This window comes from Sinocyclocheilus anshuiensis, unplaced genomic scaffold (genome assembly GCF_001515605.1).
Source record: "Sinocyclocheilus anshuiensis isolate Anshui unplaced genomic scaffold, SAMN03320099.WGS_v1.1 scaffold1115, whole genome shotgun sequence".
Classification (NCBI taxonomy): domain Eukaryota; kingdom Metazoa; phylum Chordata; class Actinopteri; order Cypriniformes; family Cyprinidae; genus Sinocyclocheilus; species Sinocyclocheilus anshuiensis.
The window spans coordinates 828635-846979 of record NW_015547735.1 but is presented as its reverse complement, the minus strand read 5'-3'; the positions used below and the strand labels follow the sequence as shown (position 1 = coordinate 846979).

The window sequence follows — 18345 nt, the reverse complement described above, 5'->3', positions numbered from 1 at the left end:
AAAATATGGTGTACAAAACATTTGAACTCATAAATTGTTAGCAAAATTCACAAATAGTTACAAAACATAAAAAAAAAGAAAAATAATTCACTCAATTATTTATTATGTGGTTCAGAGAACGATAAACAAACCCCCTCCGCTGCTGCTGATGATGCTGATGATGATGATGATGATGATGATCGTGCGGGTTTAAGCCAGCAGTCTTCAGTTCCTCCGGTGTTCGGTGTGTTTGATCAGCGCGTCGCGTGTTTCCGGTGTGACGGAGCGGAGCGCGCCAGCGGCAGAAGCGGTGAGTCAGCGCGCGGCGCGGCGGGCGGAAGATGGCAACCGAAGCGCCGCTGCCGGTGACCGGAGGACGGCCGCGATCTCTGTGAGATGGACGAGAAGAGCTCAACACGGCGACCAACACACGAGACAACGCCTCGCACTCCGCGCAGAAGCGGCGCGTTCGGTTCTGTCGCATTTTCCCCGCGCGTCGCGAGCGGCGGCGGTTTAACGATCATCACCGGAGATCCAGCTGTACCGAAACACTGCGCTGACGTTATTCCATCTGTACTGATCACGAAGAAGACGGAGGAAATATGAGGTAAGCGCGACCGTTATTATTACCCGTTGTTGTTATTATTAACGGCGCGAAGCTGAGGCGGGAAGCTGTGCTGTGATTATCTGCGCGGTTTGGGGATTTACGCGCCATTTATGTGAGTTATTGGTGAAAACGGTTTTGACGCATCGCTCCCGTCAGCGGCGACGCAACGCATTCACCGCGTCAGTGTCGTGTAGTGATGAGCGTCGCGGCTCACAGGGACGCGTTTCGGTGCGATGATCGCGCGTCTCTGCCGCGCTCTGATGTGTCACAGAGGGCGTGGTCAGCGCGGCTGTTGTCATGGTAACCGCAGCTGTGCGCGTGCTGATTGGTGAAGGTGATCGATGCTGTTATTGTTATTGAATGTAAGGATCTCTTGCATGTAAATCACTCTCAGACACAGAAAACACTCATAACATCAGTTAGCATCATAATAATAAATATGACATTTTTGCTTGATTACATTTTTTTAAAAATTGAATTGTTAATGTGTTGTGGCTGCGTTTGATTACCACTGTTTCTGTTCATCAATTTTATTAGTCATAAGTCTAGAAAAATTCAAACAGAAAAAAATAAATAAATACAAAAAAAACAACGATTACGTTTTATGAGTTCAATCGATTAGACATGCTTTGGATTGAATTTGGGAGCAAAGTGCAGAGTTTGAGAAAAAATAAAACAAATCGCATTTGGCCCTAAAAATTTAATTTTGGTTAAACTTTTAATACATTTTTTTGTCAGATTATATAGGTTTATGGTTTCAATTAACTAGACATGCTTGATTTTAGATTACATTAGAATCTGATTACTAAAATTTAATATAACTACTAAAACTGACGAAAAAAAGGAATTGAATAAAATTAAACAATATTTGAAGGATATATATATATACTTATATAATTTTTTTTAAATTATGTTTTATTTTTTTATTCCCAATTTCTTCCCATCATATTTTAGAGCTTGGCTTTGATTTGTATATATTTTCTTTTCAAATATATATATATATATATAAAATTTTTTTTATCATATATTATTATTTAAAATTGTATATGTATAATTTTACTCACAATTTCTTCCCATTATAATATTTTAGAGCTTGGCTTTTAGGATTTGTATATATTTTCTTTTCCAGGTATAGGAATAACACTAATCCTAGTTTTCCAAGTGGATCTGGGTTCTTCAAAGCCAGTTGTTTTGGGAGTGAGTTAAAATAAGAGCTGTCTTGATTTGAGCTGTTTTGGCTTAATTTCATGCTTGTTGTGTCTTGTTTTAATCATTTTCAGTGGTTTTGAGATGGGATCCGCTGATCTATAACTCATATCTGTAGTATGAATACTCCGTGTCGGAGCTGTTTTGGGACAGCAGTGTCGTCCGTCTGGTTTTAAACTGAATCTACAGTGTGAGAGTGAGTCAGATTCAAGTGAATCAGAATCAGTTATGATTCGACTCATTGCTTTCCTCCAGTCTGACTGCAGATGAACTGAGAGCATTACTGATCGTTCACTCAGAAATCATTTACTCGTCATGTCGTTCAGACCTGAATGACTTTATTCTGTGAATCACAAAAGATGAAGTTTAGAGAAATGATTCAGGGTTTGATTTGTCTGTACAGTGAAAGTCAATGGGGTCCAAAAGTCATTTGGACTTTAACAGTCAGTGAAAGTCATTCAGGTTTGAACGACATGAGTTTTTGAGTAAATGATGATTTTTAGGTGAACAATCCATTTAATTCTAAGAAATCAGTGCCGTTAAGGGCATTTTCTTTATCAGAGGCCGTTTAGAATTGGAAACGGTGTTAAACTCTTTAGGATTCAGGTGAGCGGGACGCCATCAAGCTGCTGTTTCTGGTTTCTGGTTAGTTTGGTGCGACTCAGATTCCTGCGCTTGATGTTCGTTACGCAGCATGAAATCATCTCTGGCTTCAGCACACACTCTGCTGCTAATAATAGAGTCTGGAGCCTGTCAGCTTAGTAATAGTTATATAACAGAGTCAGACACAGAATTGATCCACCTGAAGCTGGAGTGTGTGTGTGTGTGTGTGTGTGTGTGCGCTCTCTCTCGCGTGAGCAGCGTCTGCAGCTGGAGTGTGTGTGTGTGTGTGTGTGTGTGTGTGTCACAGCACTCATTTCAGCATGTGTTCATGTTTGTGTGTGCTGTCTGCGTCACTCAGAGCACGTGCCTATATTGTGCACTATATTGAACATTTTTTATATCGATATCGAAGAAGGTGTACCGTCGATAAATATTGATACCATCTTTATCGCCCAGGCCTATCTGTGTGTGTGTGTTTGTGTATAGTGTGTGTGTGTGTGAGAGTGTGTGTGAGAGTGTGCGTGAGAGTGTGCGTGTGTGAGAGAGTGATTGTAGCACAATTATTTATATTAATTATTGTGTAAAGTATAGATACAGGGTTTCCCATACATTGATTTATTTGTGGCGGCCCATCACAATATCAACACTGACCTCCAAAAATAGATTTTCCAAAAGGCTTTGACTTCGTTGAATAAACATGAGCTCTGTACGTTTCAAAGTCAAAATGCAGCGTGGGTGTTTTTATATGAATGTATCTTTGAAGGGAACCGACTGTCTTCAGAAAAGTTTCAATGTTATTTTCGTTTAATCTTGCCTGTTATGCCTGATAAAGCAACGTGTGTGAGCGGAGCTCTGCTGTGTGTACTGCCTTTACCGGGGAGACCTCTATCTCTGCTGCTGCAAACACGCCTCCTGCTGGCAGAGAATTAATTTGCATCTAGGAAGAGGACGAGGAAGAGGGGGAGGGGAGCCGAGCCGCAGAGAGAGAGAGAGAGAGAGAGAGAGAGAGAAGCAGGATTCCAGAAGCACCTGTTCCTCTGCTATGATCATGGATATTAACGTCCCATCTCAACACTTCTACTTCCCGCAGATCTACTGCGAGCCCGGCGTGCCACTCACCGACATCAAGATCAGGTATGTTCCTCCTCGTCTCCGAGACGTGAACCCTAACGGAGCAGTGAAGCCGGAAAACATACAGATGAAGGCCTGATTTACAGCATCACACGGATCCTCTTTTGTTCTCGTGATCTCTGGAGGAGACGTGCTGTTACCTAATGGATGGATGGAGTAATCTTACACATCGTTCCTGTAGTTTTGGTCTGCTAATCAGATTTGACCTCCACTGCTCAGGAACCGGCGTAATGTCTTTAAACCCCAGCTGATCAAACCAATCTCTGCGACACAGAGATTAAACAACATTTGGTTTTGTTCCTCATAATTTTATTTTGTTGGTTTAGTGTGAGAAATATGCCAGGTAAACTACCAGAGATGAACATATGATGAGAAAAGTTTGATCTGAATCGGTCACATCTCTTCATGTGAGTGTCTTAACCGTGTGTTAAGTTAAGTGTCCTTTACCCAGCAAAGTCTGTCTTCACTTGCACTCGCTGCTTGATGAGAGTTTAGCATCAGTTTACTGTCTAACACATGCGGGTTTCCTTCGCTCTGGTTCAGAGAGTTAAACGCTGGTTCTCTCCTTAAATATGAAGAGCTAAAACAACAGATTCATGAGATTCTCCAAATTTCACAAAAAGCTTCTGGACGTGATTCTAATATAAGTCAGACACTGAAGTGAGCTGCTGTTTTTGTCTCTTCTGAGGAAGATTCATTCACTTGTTTGTCAGTGAACCACACAGAGACATTATGATCATCTGATCTCCTTTGGAGAAGTTTGACTCAGTTTGACTACTCAAAAGAGAATATAGGAAAATATAACTTAATTCATATGTGTTTCCTGCTAGCTAAATGTCACATACAGAAACAAAAATCTGTTTTCTTTATTCAGAGTTGATCTAGACGAGTATATGGAAACTATCTAAACTTCTGTGAATCCTAAAGCAGTGAAAACTGCATCTCTATATTCATCCTGTGTCCTCTTAAGGTGAACATTTTTTACTTTTTTCTTCTTAACCTGGCAACACATCCCTTATGAAAATTTACCTGGGTTTACTCAAAAAAAAGAAAAAAAAGAAGATATGGTTACTATAGTTAAAACATGGTAATGACAAATGAACTGTAGTTTTGCTACACTAACCATAGTTTAACCATGGTATTTGTAGTAAAATTGTGGTTAGGCCTATACAAAAACCATAGTTTCTTTCTTTCTTTCTTTTTGTTTTTATAACTGTATGCCCTACTGCCTTAATGGTTTTATGTTTTCTACTGTTTAATAAAAAAAGAAAGAAAAAAACAAGATTTGCAAACCTGCTCCGAAGTTCCAATCTGAATCAAATGATTCGCTTCGCACTCCGAAGTCTCGATCTGAATAATGATTCGTGAACCATCATTTCAGATCAGGGCTGGGTTCCACTCCACTTTTAGACACGCACTCGTGAACTTCCCTAAGCACTTCCCCTCGGGGGAATCCCCGCTGCTATTCTGAAGCGTGTTCCACTTCGTGAAGTGAACGAGGGAAGTTTATATGGACAAACCCTCGACCCCTCGATTTTGACAGAGGGAGCGAGTCTGCTTCATATGCACACTTCAGACTGCTCTACAATAGGCTAGCTGCGATAGACGGTGTTTTCGGTTATACCGGTGTTAACCGCAACACCGGTTACGTCATTTGCCTACCGCCCCCACCGTCGTTTTGATTTTTTTTATAGTAACAAAAATAATTTAGCGTAGTTCAGTTAGAGGACAGACACTTTTAAAAACTAAACGCTCAATGCAGCGTGTCGAGCCGTGCGCGAACGACAGTGCACCACGGAGCAGCAGTCAGATTGTATTAATCACGTGAGGAGAGTGAGTCGAGCTGACTAACAAGAGCGAGCTGAGAAAGACAAGACGGTGGCAGAAGATTGCTTAGAAAGGAAACGCAAAGGCGCCCGTTTGGCAATATTTTAGATTTTGAAAAGCCTATTGACTGGAAGTTTTTTTCAAACATTCGTTTCTTATTTATTTGGTTCCACAGTGTTTGCTGATTTTCAGTTATTTATATACCTATTTAAACTTTGTGTAGCCTAAGTAATTTGTTATTTTATTAGGCATATATGGTGTATTTTTATTCGTTTTGTTAATAAAAGTTCTATGAGCTTGACATTGTTGTTGCTTAAATTGAATCAACGGGGAATTGCCGCTAATCTGAAAGTGAAAGTAAAATGCGTACGGCACTTTTACAAGCCATTTGAAAGCGAAGAAAAGAGGGAAACTCAAACGACCTAACCCCACCCCAACGGTGATACCGGTATTACCGGTGTTGTCACACGTCCATTAACCGGTGGGAAAAGTTCCTCACCGTCACAACCCTACTCCACAGACCACAATGCAGCACGATTATGACGTCATCGCAGATCGCGTTTAGTTTATCCCCACCCCAAACAACTCTATAATATATAAATGATTTTTTTTAACATTTATAACGGCCCAAGCATACCTTTATACATATAGGATGCTGCACCAAACAAGGGAAAAATGTAAACAATAATCCAACTCCACAGCAGATTCTAAGTGATCAAGGGGTTAGGCCGTTCCAGTTCAGCCCATTGCAAGGGTTCTGCCAGTAGTGGGCGCTCATGCAACGTAACCAATGACGTACATCCGAGTCAACGAGACGGAGGGAAGTTTGCGAGTGAAGGGCATAAAAAATAGACTGGAACGCAGCCCAGGACTCGGTGCGCGGATCACGAATCGTTCAATTCGCGAACCCTGCTCCGAAGTCCCGATCTGAATCAAATGATTCGCGATACATGATCCTATTGGAGCGCTTCGAAATAGTGAATCATTTTGCGACGCAATGGTTTAATTGATTCGGAGTTTCGAGAAGCTCTTCTCCCATCACTGCGTGCTTTCTAAAACCATTACAAGCGATGTCGAAATTCAAAAATGAAGCGCTCTTTTGATCTGGTTTTTGTTAGTGAATCGGTTGAACTGAATGATTGAAGTCACGCGTTTAAATCAATCGGAGCGGTTCCAGTGTAAATTATTCACTCAATTGAATCAGTTCATCTGTTCCTCCACTTTTCTCATCTTCTGTCATGTTTACACGACACTGTCAGCTCTTCTACTGACTCAGCTAGATTTATGACATTAACTGAAATAAGTGATAAAAATATGATGGTTACAAATAAAATATCCATATTTGCGTTCCAAAGATAACATCCAATACAAATCTATGAACATATTCAGGCGAGGTAACCGGTTTACTGCTAACTAGTGAAACACTCCATTAATATGACGAGCTGCAGCTCAAAATACATGTTAGATGGAAACATTGTTCATTATTATTGAGTTTGTAGCTTAATTCACTATATTTGAAATAGTTTGAGCTGCAGTTCAATGGGAAATCAGTTGAATGCATCCAGTCTCTGATAACATTGAAGCGAATGTTCAGTTTATCAGTATATATTGTAATAAATATTTGAGAAATGGTTGTTGTATGTGATTGTATTAGTCTATATAGAGTGATAGTCAATGTGAAAAGAGCAGATGAACACAAAACAGCAGAACAATAAGAGGATAAACTTGTTCATTCAGCTGAACTGTGCTCGCACGTTTCAAACACTTCGGCTCTTATATGTTCTTACTCCACACATCTATTAAATGTGTGCAGTTTTCTAGCATATTTCTTTAACTTCTCAGGTAATATCTATGTTGTGACATATTTCAGATCCAGCCGAAATTACAATAACAGTAGTTACATACACATATATTTAATCGTTTGATCAAAATTATTGCTAGGGACAGTTTAGTAGTCAGTGATATTGGTAGGGACATGTCATAGTGTCATGTTTATGTCTCACAATTCTGAGATTACATTTCACGACTTACAGTTCTGAGAAAATGTCTATAAATTGTGAGATGAAGCCACAATTACCTTTTTTATATTTATATTCTGCGGCAGAAGCAGTCTTCCATATCAGACTGAGGTTTGTTTTGGTTACACATATTCCAGTAGCACATTGATTGTTTAGAGACAAAGGTAGACGTTCAAATGTCCTCATGTAGGAGATGCTGTGGTTTAGATGTGATGCTGATGCTGCAGACGCTACAGATCAGCTGCTGCTGTGATAAATAACGAGGTTATTAGTACAGTAGGACAGACAGATGATGCTTTAGCACTGCAGCGCTTCGGGACACTGACATAGTCACCGATGACTGTTCTTAAAGAAACAGTTCAGCCAAAAATGAGGATTAGCTGAAAATGTACCCACCGTTTCATAGCATTGCATCAGTGTCTCAGAAGTGAATGGGTGCCGTCAGAATGAGAGTCCAAACAGCTGATAAAAACATCACAAGTAATCCACAGCACTCCAGTCCATCAGTTAACATCTGGAGAAGACAAAATCTTTTTTCTGAAATGTTTTCGTTGGACGTTCGTCTAACATTTTTTAAATGTTGCTACTTGTTTCAGAATGTTCAGAGAGAAAAAGTAACGTTCCCATAATGTTTGCAAAATGATTAAATGGAATCTTCCCTTAATGTTGACACAACCAAGATTTAAACTAAAAAAAAACATTTAATGTTTTGAACATTCAGAAATAGCATGTTCATAACTTAATGGCAATGTTAGCAAAACATTCTTGGAACATATTTTTTGCTAACTGGAATTATAGATGATGAACGTATTTTAGCCAGAAGCAATGGTTTGAAGTCTTAATGCTGGATTTGTTTCAGCTATTATCTTCTCCAGATGTTAACTGATGGACTGGAGTGCTGTGGATTATTGTGATGTTTTTATCAGCTGTTTGGACTCTCATTCTGACGGCACCCATTCACTGCAGAGCATCCATTGCTGAGACACTGATGCAATGCTATATTTCTACAAACCTGATGAAGAAACAAACTCATCCTGATCTCCTAATAAACACATTTACAGCTAATGTTCATTTTTGCAAGATTCAATCTGTGAACGCCTAACATTAGCAGATAATCCGCGCCGAACATCGGGACCGATCGAGGTGCTCGACAAGATTTTTGCTCTGATCCTTGAAGGGGCTAAATCGGGCTAAAAATCCTGTAGTGTGAGCTGGGCTTTAGAGGAATAAAAATACCAGAGCTGTAAAATCAACGTTTCATTCCATAATTTGCCATATTTCAAGATATTCATTGATAAAAATGTAGGTCAGTGAATTAAGAGAGTAGATACCGTCAGAAGAGAGACACAGGCTGTGATGCTGCAGGCTTTGTGCTGCATACCAAAGGCTTCTGGGTACCATGGAGACATGAGGCTGCTCAGCATCCCATAGACACACTAGCCAGGTCACCATGGCAACCACAGCACAGCCCGTGTCTCTTCTGATATAGAGTGACAGACTCAACAAACGTAATGTGAAGGGTGTGTGTGTGTGTGTGTGTGTGTGTGTGTGTGTGCGTGTGCGAGAGTGTGTGAGTGTCAGTGTGAGTGTGAGCGTGCGAGTGTGTGTGTGAGTGTGAGTGTGTGTGTGTGTGTGTTTGATGCTGCAGATGCACATCTGTGTGATACTGACAGGGTAATTCCTGCTATTCCATGATTTAATCCACAGCAGAAAGCAGGTGCTCAGACGTCACTGGAGAATCAGTCTATCATTCATTTGACCTGCTTTCTTTGCAGATTCCAGTGTGTTAAATGTGAAAGACCATTTCTGCCATGGAATAAAAAAAAATAAAAAAGGTAATTGTGACTTTTTTAATCTCACAATTCAGACTTTGAGAACTGTGAGATAGAAAGTCAGAAATTGCGAGTTTGTATCTCATTTATAAACAGATGTAACAGCTGTAAAGCCGCTAAATGAGGTATTAAATCATTTTCTGTTTAGATTCATCCCTAGAGATTATGACAAGAGCTCAGAAGATTTACTTCTGAACAGATTCTGTTTCATTCTTATGGAGAATAAATGAGGCGCAATCCTGTGAAATAACTAGCAGTAAACCAGCAGTGAGTTCTGGTTTGGGTCTGTGGTTTATCTGGTCCGGATTCATGGGTCAGTTAAGTCATGTTTATTTCTATAACGCTTTATACGGATTATTATGGAAGCTTGTTTTCACCATGGGATAAAAATATTAATAATTATGTTAATAAATAAGTTCATAATTACAATGTTTTGTCTCACAATTTAAACTGTTTTTCTCAAAATTCTAAATTGGGAGATATAAACTAATTATTACATCTCACAATTCTGTTTTTGTTTTGTTTTATATGGTTTCGTTTCCACCATGGAATAATAATAAAAAAAAGGGGTAATTGCAACTTTTTATCTCACAATTTTGCCTTTATTTCTCACAATTCTGATTTGCCCCCTGTATTCTGAGTTTATATCTCAGAATTGCGAGAAAATAAGACAGAATTGTGAGATAAAAAGTTTTATTTTTTATTCTGCGACAGTAACAATCTCATAGTTTGTTTCAAAGCAGCTTCACAGTAATAAGGAAAATAACAGTGTTAATGTTCACGTATCAATTGTATGGGGGAAGTCGTGGCCTAATGGTTAGAGAGTCGGACTCATAACCCAAAGGTTGTGGGTTCGAGTCTCGTACCGGCAGGGATTGTAGGTGGGGGGAGTGAATGTACAGCGCTCTCTCCCACCTTCAATACCACGACTGAGGTGCCCTTGAGCAAGGCACCGAACCCCCAACTGCTCCCCGGGCGCCGCAGCATAAATGGCTGCCCACTGCTCCGGGTGTGTGTTCACTGTGTGTGTGTGTTCACTGCTGTGTGTGTTCACTTTGGATGGGTTAAAATGCAGAGCACTAATTCCTAGTATGGGTCACCATACTTGACCACGTCACGTCTAGTCTAAACTCAATTTCAGCTGTAAAACTGCTCTACAAGAGACAGTAGAGTCATTATTCAGATAATTTCCATTTATGTGTTGTGATTTTCACCTGAAGGAGGATAAAACCGGTGAAAATTACACTTTTCTTTTTCATTTAATGTGCGTATGTGTTTGAGTGTGTGTGTGTGTGTCGAGAGTGCAGCATGTGTCGTGTATATATACATATATATATATAATAAAAGTGCAAATTAATGATATTTGTGAGATGATAACTGCATGGCAGTTGCTGAATTAAACATGCACTGCAGTCTGAAACATTTATTATTGCACACTGGCTGCATGCATAAACGTGATGAATGATGCATTCACAAATAAACTGTACGAGCCACTGCAGTGATGCTCTGTGTGATTCTGACATTGATGTTCATGTGCATTCTCTCATTCTGACAGGAGGTGAAGGTCACATGACTGTCAGCACTCTCAGCAGCTGTAGTGTAGTACAGAGTTTCACTGCAGCGTGATCTACATGACTGCTGGACGCTTCTTAGCATATTTTTCATGCAGCTGGTTTAAAAATCCAAAATATGGCACTCGCTGAATTAAACATGCATCATGATGAAATCATGTGACACCACTGGAGTCTAAAACATGTTACACATGCATAAACTGCATGCATAAAGATGCAAGATGCATTCACAAATAAACCTCAGTTCTCATCTGTATGTCAAGTCAAGTCACCTTTATTTATCTAGCGCTTTTAACAATACAGATTGTGTCAAAGCAACTGTACAGCATTAATTAGGGAAATAGTGTGTCAGTAATGCAAAATGACAATAGTAAACACTCAATTTTCAGTTAAAGGCAGTTCATCATTGAATTCAGTGATGTCATCATGCGTAAAAAGTAATGGCCCTAGTACTGAGCCTTGAGGTACTCCATACTGCACTTGTGATCGATATGATACCTCTTCATTCACTGCTACGAATTGATGGTGGTCAGATAAGTGTGATTTGAACCATGCTAATGCACGTCATCTAATGCCAACAAAGTTTTCTAGTCTATTCAAAAGAATGTTGTGGTCAATAGTGTCGAACGCAGCGCTAAGATCCAGTAGCACTAATAGAGAGATACAACCACGATCAGATGATAAGAGCAGGTCATTTGTACTACGATACGGTCTAAATCCTGACAGATACCTTTTTTATCTAAGAAGGAATATAATTGTGAGGATACTATCTTTTCTAGTATCTTGGACAGAAAAGGGAGATTCGAGATCGGTCTGTAATTAACTAGATCTTTGGGGTCAAGTTGTGGTTTTTTAATGAGAGGCTAAATAACAGCCAGTTTGTCGAGCCCTGGGATGGTTGCCAGGACATTGTTGATCTGGTATCAGGCGGGTTGTTGATGGGTGATGATCTGAGTGACAGTGTGTTTGCATCGATTGACCCGCTGTGTGTTTGGTTTGTTTCAGCGAGCAGAGCATCTGTCAGGCCCGCGCCTCCGTCATGGTCTACGACGACACCAGCAAAAAATGGGTGCCGATCAAACCGGGTCAGCAGGGCTTCAGTCGAATCAACATCTACCACAACACGAGCAGCAACACCTTCCGCGTGGTGGGAGTCAAACTGCAGGACCAGCAGGTGCGTCTGCTCGTCTAACTCTACACTAACACTAACTAACCAGATCACTCACCACAAATCACCAGGGCCAGTTGCATAAACATAGCCACTATGTTAAGACTGTGCCTTAAGAAACAGTTTGACCAACCAGCAGTTAACCAAGAGGTAGTCAGTCTTACTTTTCTGACTCACATTGGGCCAATCTGTCTTTTTGTAACAGACTTTAATAAGTTATGACCAGTCTTTAAGAAAACAATTTAGATGACTAACTTTTGAAGACTAGTCTAAGCAGTTTATGCAACCGACCAGCATTTACCTCAAGACTGACTTACTTCTGCGCAAGTCAAGTCACAATCGTTTCTATAGCATTTTTGTTTCAAAGCAGCTTCACAGTAATAAACAGGAAAATAACGGTGTTAATGATGCAAAATTAATCTGTTATTAAACTAACTACAGAAAACAACTGTCATTATTCAGATCAATTCAGTTCAAGTTTTGTTCTCATCTGAACACAAAAGAAGATATTTTGAAAAACATCTCTGCTTCTAATAAGCATAAAAGCACAAATATTGTGTATTTTTAAAGTATTAAAATAGTCCAGTGTTGCGGCAAGATGCAAAACGTTTGTTTTTTCATGCATTGCTTTGTTTTGCTACCATATCATGTCTCTTCTTTCAGACTAGTGGAAACAAATCATCCAAAATACACATTGCACTTTATCTGTTTGCATCTGTAGATTTCAATCTTTAAAGACTTGTTTCACCTACTCAATAATAAACACTCGTTATCAATATAAAACACTCGTACAGTGAGGGGAACATATTCCTTACATTCATAATCAGCACAAATATCACTCATTCATTAGCTATGTTTCCATCCAAAGTTATGAATTCAACTTATGCGCAAAATTGGAATATCGTATAAAACATTTGCGAATAAAGCACCGTTTCCATCCAGTGAGTTGAAGAGAACAAAATCATCACTTCCTGATTAACTTGTGCTAAATATCACGAAGAAAAACTAAGTTCGCTGCAGTTGTAGAAGGCACTGTATGTAATAATTTGTGTATACAATAAATTACGAGCTTCAGAGCGCGCAGATGAAACGCGGTCATGTTATCTTATTTTCGGAGTCTGCTGTTTGGGAACGCAGTTCTGGGAGTTAATTATAACGAAGCACTTTAACGAGACTTTGCTCAAGCTTTTCAGATGCTGTGTGATGAGATTGCTCCATTGGTTGGTCCAGTTTTATGCTGTCCCATCGCAAAGTCACATGTCTTTTTTGATGCGCATTAAGGAATTTATTCGGTGAAAGTGTTTCCATCGTAGTTTATGCGCATGTTTTCTTACTGGATAAGACATTTATCCTACTTAGTTAAACGCATACGTTTTTTATGCACGTTTTTAGAATTTATGCGCATCTTGGCATTTCCATCAGGTGTTTTTTAAGCGATATCCCAAAATGTTCACAAAAATAGGTGGATTGAAACATAGCTATTGATTTTCACTATAGTCTGAGTGATATTGAAGAACCTGAGCACACTCTGACCTCTGACCTCAGGTGGTCATCAACTACTCCATCGTGAAGGGGCTGAAGTATAACCAGGCCACGCCCACCTTCCACCAGTGGCGTGACGCACGGCAGGTGTACGGACTCAACTTCGCCAGTAAAGAGGAGGCCACCACCTTCTCCAACACCATGCTGTTCGCCCTCAACCTGCTCAGCAGCCAGGACGGAGGTACCAATCACTAATAACTACAGTTAAACTACAGCGTCCTGAAGAGAAGATCCTCACCGTACTCTTACTTAAGCAGTGACGTGTCACACACTCACTCACACACACACACACACACACACAAAACAGGCATTACCACACACACACACTCACACACACACACACACACACACACTCACTCACACACACACACGCACACACACAGAAACGCGAGCCATTTCGCTGCTGTTGTCAGGCAGGTGTGTGTTACTGGCGTCAGAAACTGGAGCCGCGGTGAGCAGGTAGAGTACAGCAGTAATGATGATGAGGCTCAGGTGAGCGATGATCACAGACTGGATCTGCCAGTGTTTCTGCGTCTGCCACAGCCGCTTCGTCCTCTTCAGCATGTCCTGTAGGTACACACACTGTCTCCGTCTCTGCTCGGGTTCGAGTTCTGCTGGCTTTCTTCTCTTCTGTTTCAGGGTCTGTGTTTGTCATGTATGGAGGATTGTACTGCATATGTGTTTGTGCTTTAGACATGTACATTTCTCCTTCTCCTTTTTATTATCCTAAGATGCATTGCATCACATACATGACAAAACTACAGAAAATTCAAAAACAAAATTTCACTGTAAATGCATTCGTGTTCAGTTTGGGATAAATAGGACTGCAACATCTTAAACTAGTGCTGCAAAAAAGTATTTTTATACTCCGTATTTTCGTCTTGTTTTCCAGTAAAAATATCTAAACATTCTTAGATTAAGCTACTTTTATTTTAGATGCAAAATGACATAAGATTTCTTGTTTTCTTTGGGAAATAAAATGCAATTAATTGAAGTTTAAAATAAGCAAGCAAGCATATATAATTGTGGTGCATTATTTCACACACTGTGGTAATTCAAAGTGCTTTACATAAAAAGGATTTAGAATAATCATAACATTAATACAAACAGATGCATAAGAAATAACAAAAGCAAAGAATAAAACATGATAGAAAATTGATTTAAAAATGTTTTAAAACAGTAAAAAAAAAAAGCATAAAAGAAAACAAACTAACTAGTTTTCCCTTTGAATTTAGTCCGCTGGCAGATATTTGTTCTCGTTTTTAGCTTAAATGCATTAAATGTTATGTTCTACTTTAAAAAAAAATTGCAAATTCAGCAGCTTTTAGATCTTGTTGTAAATAAGTAATAAGTAACTTAAGTAACTTTAATTACTTTAATCGTTAATTACATCTTAAAATCCCTATAAACCTTGATGCGTAGACAATATAAATGAAAATCTGTATTCTTTCAATTTGAGTCAAACATAGAATAGTTTAGCCTTTTAGCTTTAAAACACTTAAACATTTTTATATTTACTTTGTCATTTAGCAGGCGCTTTTATCTAAAGCGACTTGCAAATGTGGACAATGGAAGCAATCAAAATCAACAAAAGAGCTTTTGTTTTTATTTAAATACATTTTTAATAAAAAAAAAAGTAACCTTTGGTTAACATGTAGAATTACTCTGCAAAATATCTGAATAACAAAAAAGGATGAGGAAAGTTAAACATTACATGTATCAAGCTGTAAGCATTAAACTTTTCAAAGCAATGAGTACCATATTTCATACACACTGTATACAACATTAGCAGTCACTAATACTGATTTTGCCTGTACTTCTAACAAAAAAGCAACACGATTCATGCACATACGCTTTCTATTACCACACAATACATAAACAACGTTCTGATATTTTAAAAACTAAACTCTTATTGCTTAGCACATTATAAAAATGACATCTGATAGTAGATCAGTAAACACTGATCTAAACATTCCTGTGACATTCATCATGCTGCAGTGTAAACATTCACATTACTTTATATCTGTATATTGTATATCACATTTTTATTATATGATAGCAAAAAAAAGAAAATTACATCCTCATTTCGTATGACATTTAGCCTATATGTAATAGAAAGTTGTCTATATATCTGGATGTATATTATATTTGACTCGCTTTCACACATTTCAGTTTGGTAAGATAGTTTAAAGCCCAACTAATAAAATACGTACAAGTTTATGTAAAAATAACACATCGACTAATATAAGTAAGAATAAATTACAGAAATGATCTCCTCCACTGAATAAAGCCAAGTCAGATCGCGCTGTTCTTCTGAGGTAAATTCCGGCTTATTCCTCATAGCGAGTCTTCTTCCAAAAACAATGAAAAGTAGATGAATCTTGATTTTTTTGTTATCTGTGTTTTGTTATCTGCGCGCAGGTATGGCTGCAGATAATAAGCTCAGACGGGAAAGACTGTACCTCGCATTGGTTTCATATGGATTACATAATCAGAGAATATTCATTTTCGATTTGAATTGTTTCATTTAAAAGTTTTCTATAGACATATATCTCACGTCTGTGTGTCAAGTATTCGCTGAGTTTCAGTTCATTTTTGTGACACGCTTCAGAAAGTTGTTCACAGAGCCCGAAACAGCAGAAAGCGCACCCTGTGTGTTTTCTATATTTTACAAAAGCACAATGTTTTGTTATTGTCAGTGTACACAAATAAAAGTAGACCCTTTACAGATTCGATTGATTTTAGTCTTATTTGTGTCTGAGTATTATAAGGTCTTTTCTCTGTTATCAGGAATAACTGCTGCATTCGACGCTAAATTTAGATTTTAAGTTCAGTGTTGATTTTAGAACTGTTGAAATTATTTACAGTATGTAACGCAAGTACTTTATAAGTAACTGTAATTAAATGACCTAAAAATGAACAGTAATCCCTTACTTTACTTTTACAGTGGATAAGTAATTTAATTACAGTAACGCGTTACACCCAACACTGGTCTAGAGGCAGTGTGTTGTACTAGTGATGATTGACTTAGTAAACACTACTAATTAGTGTGTATCAGACAGACAGAGCACGCTGGTTCACTAGCTAGTCACAGATTGAAGGAACTGTTAGTGAAGCAGCAAGACCAATGCAAACTGATTTCTGTGTTTGTTCACTTCTATCTGATGTGATCATGATCCGTCTATATGAAGCTTTCTAGTGGCTTTATTTCATTAGTTAGTTGTTTGCATGTAATTTCAGGTTCAAACTATTCGGAAGCATTATAGTTAACAGTACAAGTCAAAGCAGCTTCGCAGTGTTAAACTGGAAAATAGTGATTCAGTGATGGTTAAGAGATCAATTCAGAGTTCAGTATTCAGTTGTGTTCAGTAACTGAATGCAAAGATCATCATAATTGATGAATCATTATTTATATTATATGTGGTTCAGTTCAGCTGTAAAGCAGCTCTGGAGAAAACAGTGATCATCATCAGCTCCATTCATCTCAAGAGCTTAAACAAACACTAGTTTATATGTATGCGTGTGTGTGCGTGTGTGTGTGTGTGTGTGTGTGTGTGTGTGTGTGTGTGTGTGTGTGTGTGTGTCAGATGGGTTCAGGTTTCCAGTGTTTTGGTGAAACATGATCGTGAGGAATGGTTGTGTTATAGATGTGTTACAATATTTACGGTGTTGAGGATCTGCTCCAGATGACATGTTTCTCCGGGAGCGTTATGTTTATAGTCCTGATGAGCCGCGGTCACTGACCGATTCACTGGACACTCGGCCCGGATCACTGCTTACATGCCTCGCAAACGTGTGTTTCTGTCATGAACGCTGCAGTTAATGTGAACTTACCTACTGACTGACACACACCAGCGGTCAAAAGAATGGAGTCATTAGATTTGAATTAAAGATTTGATCACAAATACAGTAGTACAAACAGTAAAATTGTGAAATTTTATTAGAATGTAAAACAGCTGTTTTCTATATGAATATCTGTTAAACTGTAATTTATTTCTGTGATCAAAGCTGTATTTTCAGCATCATTACTCCAGTCTTCAGTGTCACAGGATCTTCAGAAATTAATATTTTTATTTAGCAAAGGTGCTTTAAATTGATCAAAAGGGATGATAAAGACATTTATAATGTTACAAAAACTTTCTATTTTAGATAAATGCTGTTCTTCTGAACTTTCATAAAAGAAACATTATACTCGCTGTTTTCAACATAATAATAATAATAATCAGAAAAGTTTCTTGAGCAGCAAATCAGTATATTAGAATGATTTCTGAAGATCATGTGACACTGAAGACTGGAGTAATGATGCTGAAAATACAGCTGCGCATCACAGAAATACATTACAGTTTAACAGATATTCAAACAAAAAGCAGTTATTTTAAATAGTAAAAATATTTTTTACATTTTACTGTTTTTGCTGTACTTTGGATGAAATAAATGCAGGCTTGGTGAGCAGAAGAGAATTCTTAAAAAATCATTAAAAATCTTACTGTTCAAAAACTCTTGACTGGTAGTGTAGACATTTAGCATCTGTGTTTATACAGCTGGAGCAAAACGCAGTTTAGAGCATATGTAATCGCTCTGAGGACACGCTGATAGTAACGGACATGAAACAGGTTGAATGAAATAAGCATTCTTGTGTATGCATTTCAACGGGGGTTCGCCATATAAATCCGCGATTATCCCAGTGTTCACGTTCGTTATTTCTAAGGTCGGTGTTTTCATTGTGATGAGTGTGTGGTTGATTTCAGCTGCACGTGCTTATCGCAGTCATATCAATGACAGTGTTGCGGGAGATGCTGAAGATCATCTATGGCGTAACAGTTAGTTCCGAGGGAAATGCATTATGGGTAGTGTAGTTCGA

The 18345-nt window shown here is 38.6% G+C and overlaps 1 protein-coding gene across 2 annotated transcripts in view; it reads left to right on the top strand.

The window, feature by feature from the left end:
- The first annotated feature begins 140 nt into the window (after positions 1 to 140).
- Positions 141 to 18345, top strand: part of LOC107704391 (ena/VASP-like protein) — a 32040-nt gene continuing 13835 nt past the window's right edge. Inside the window, exons 1-3 of one of the 2 annotated variants that reach the window (XM_016507310.1) lie at positions 141 to 586; positions 11780 to 11948; positions 13488 to 13665. In XM_016507310.1, coding sequence (XP_016362796.1) covers positions 582 to 586; positions 11780 to 11948; positions 13488 to 13665 — 352 coding nt within the window. In that variant the 5' untranslated portion in view covers positions 141 to 581. Of the gene's footprint in view, positions 587 to 3351; positions 3530 to 11779; positions 11949 to 13487; positions 13666 to 18345 lie in introns of those variants that run through there. The other variant, XM_016507309.1, reaches the window with a different exon arrangement.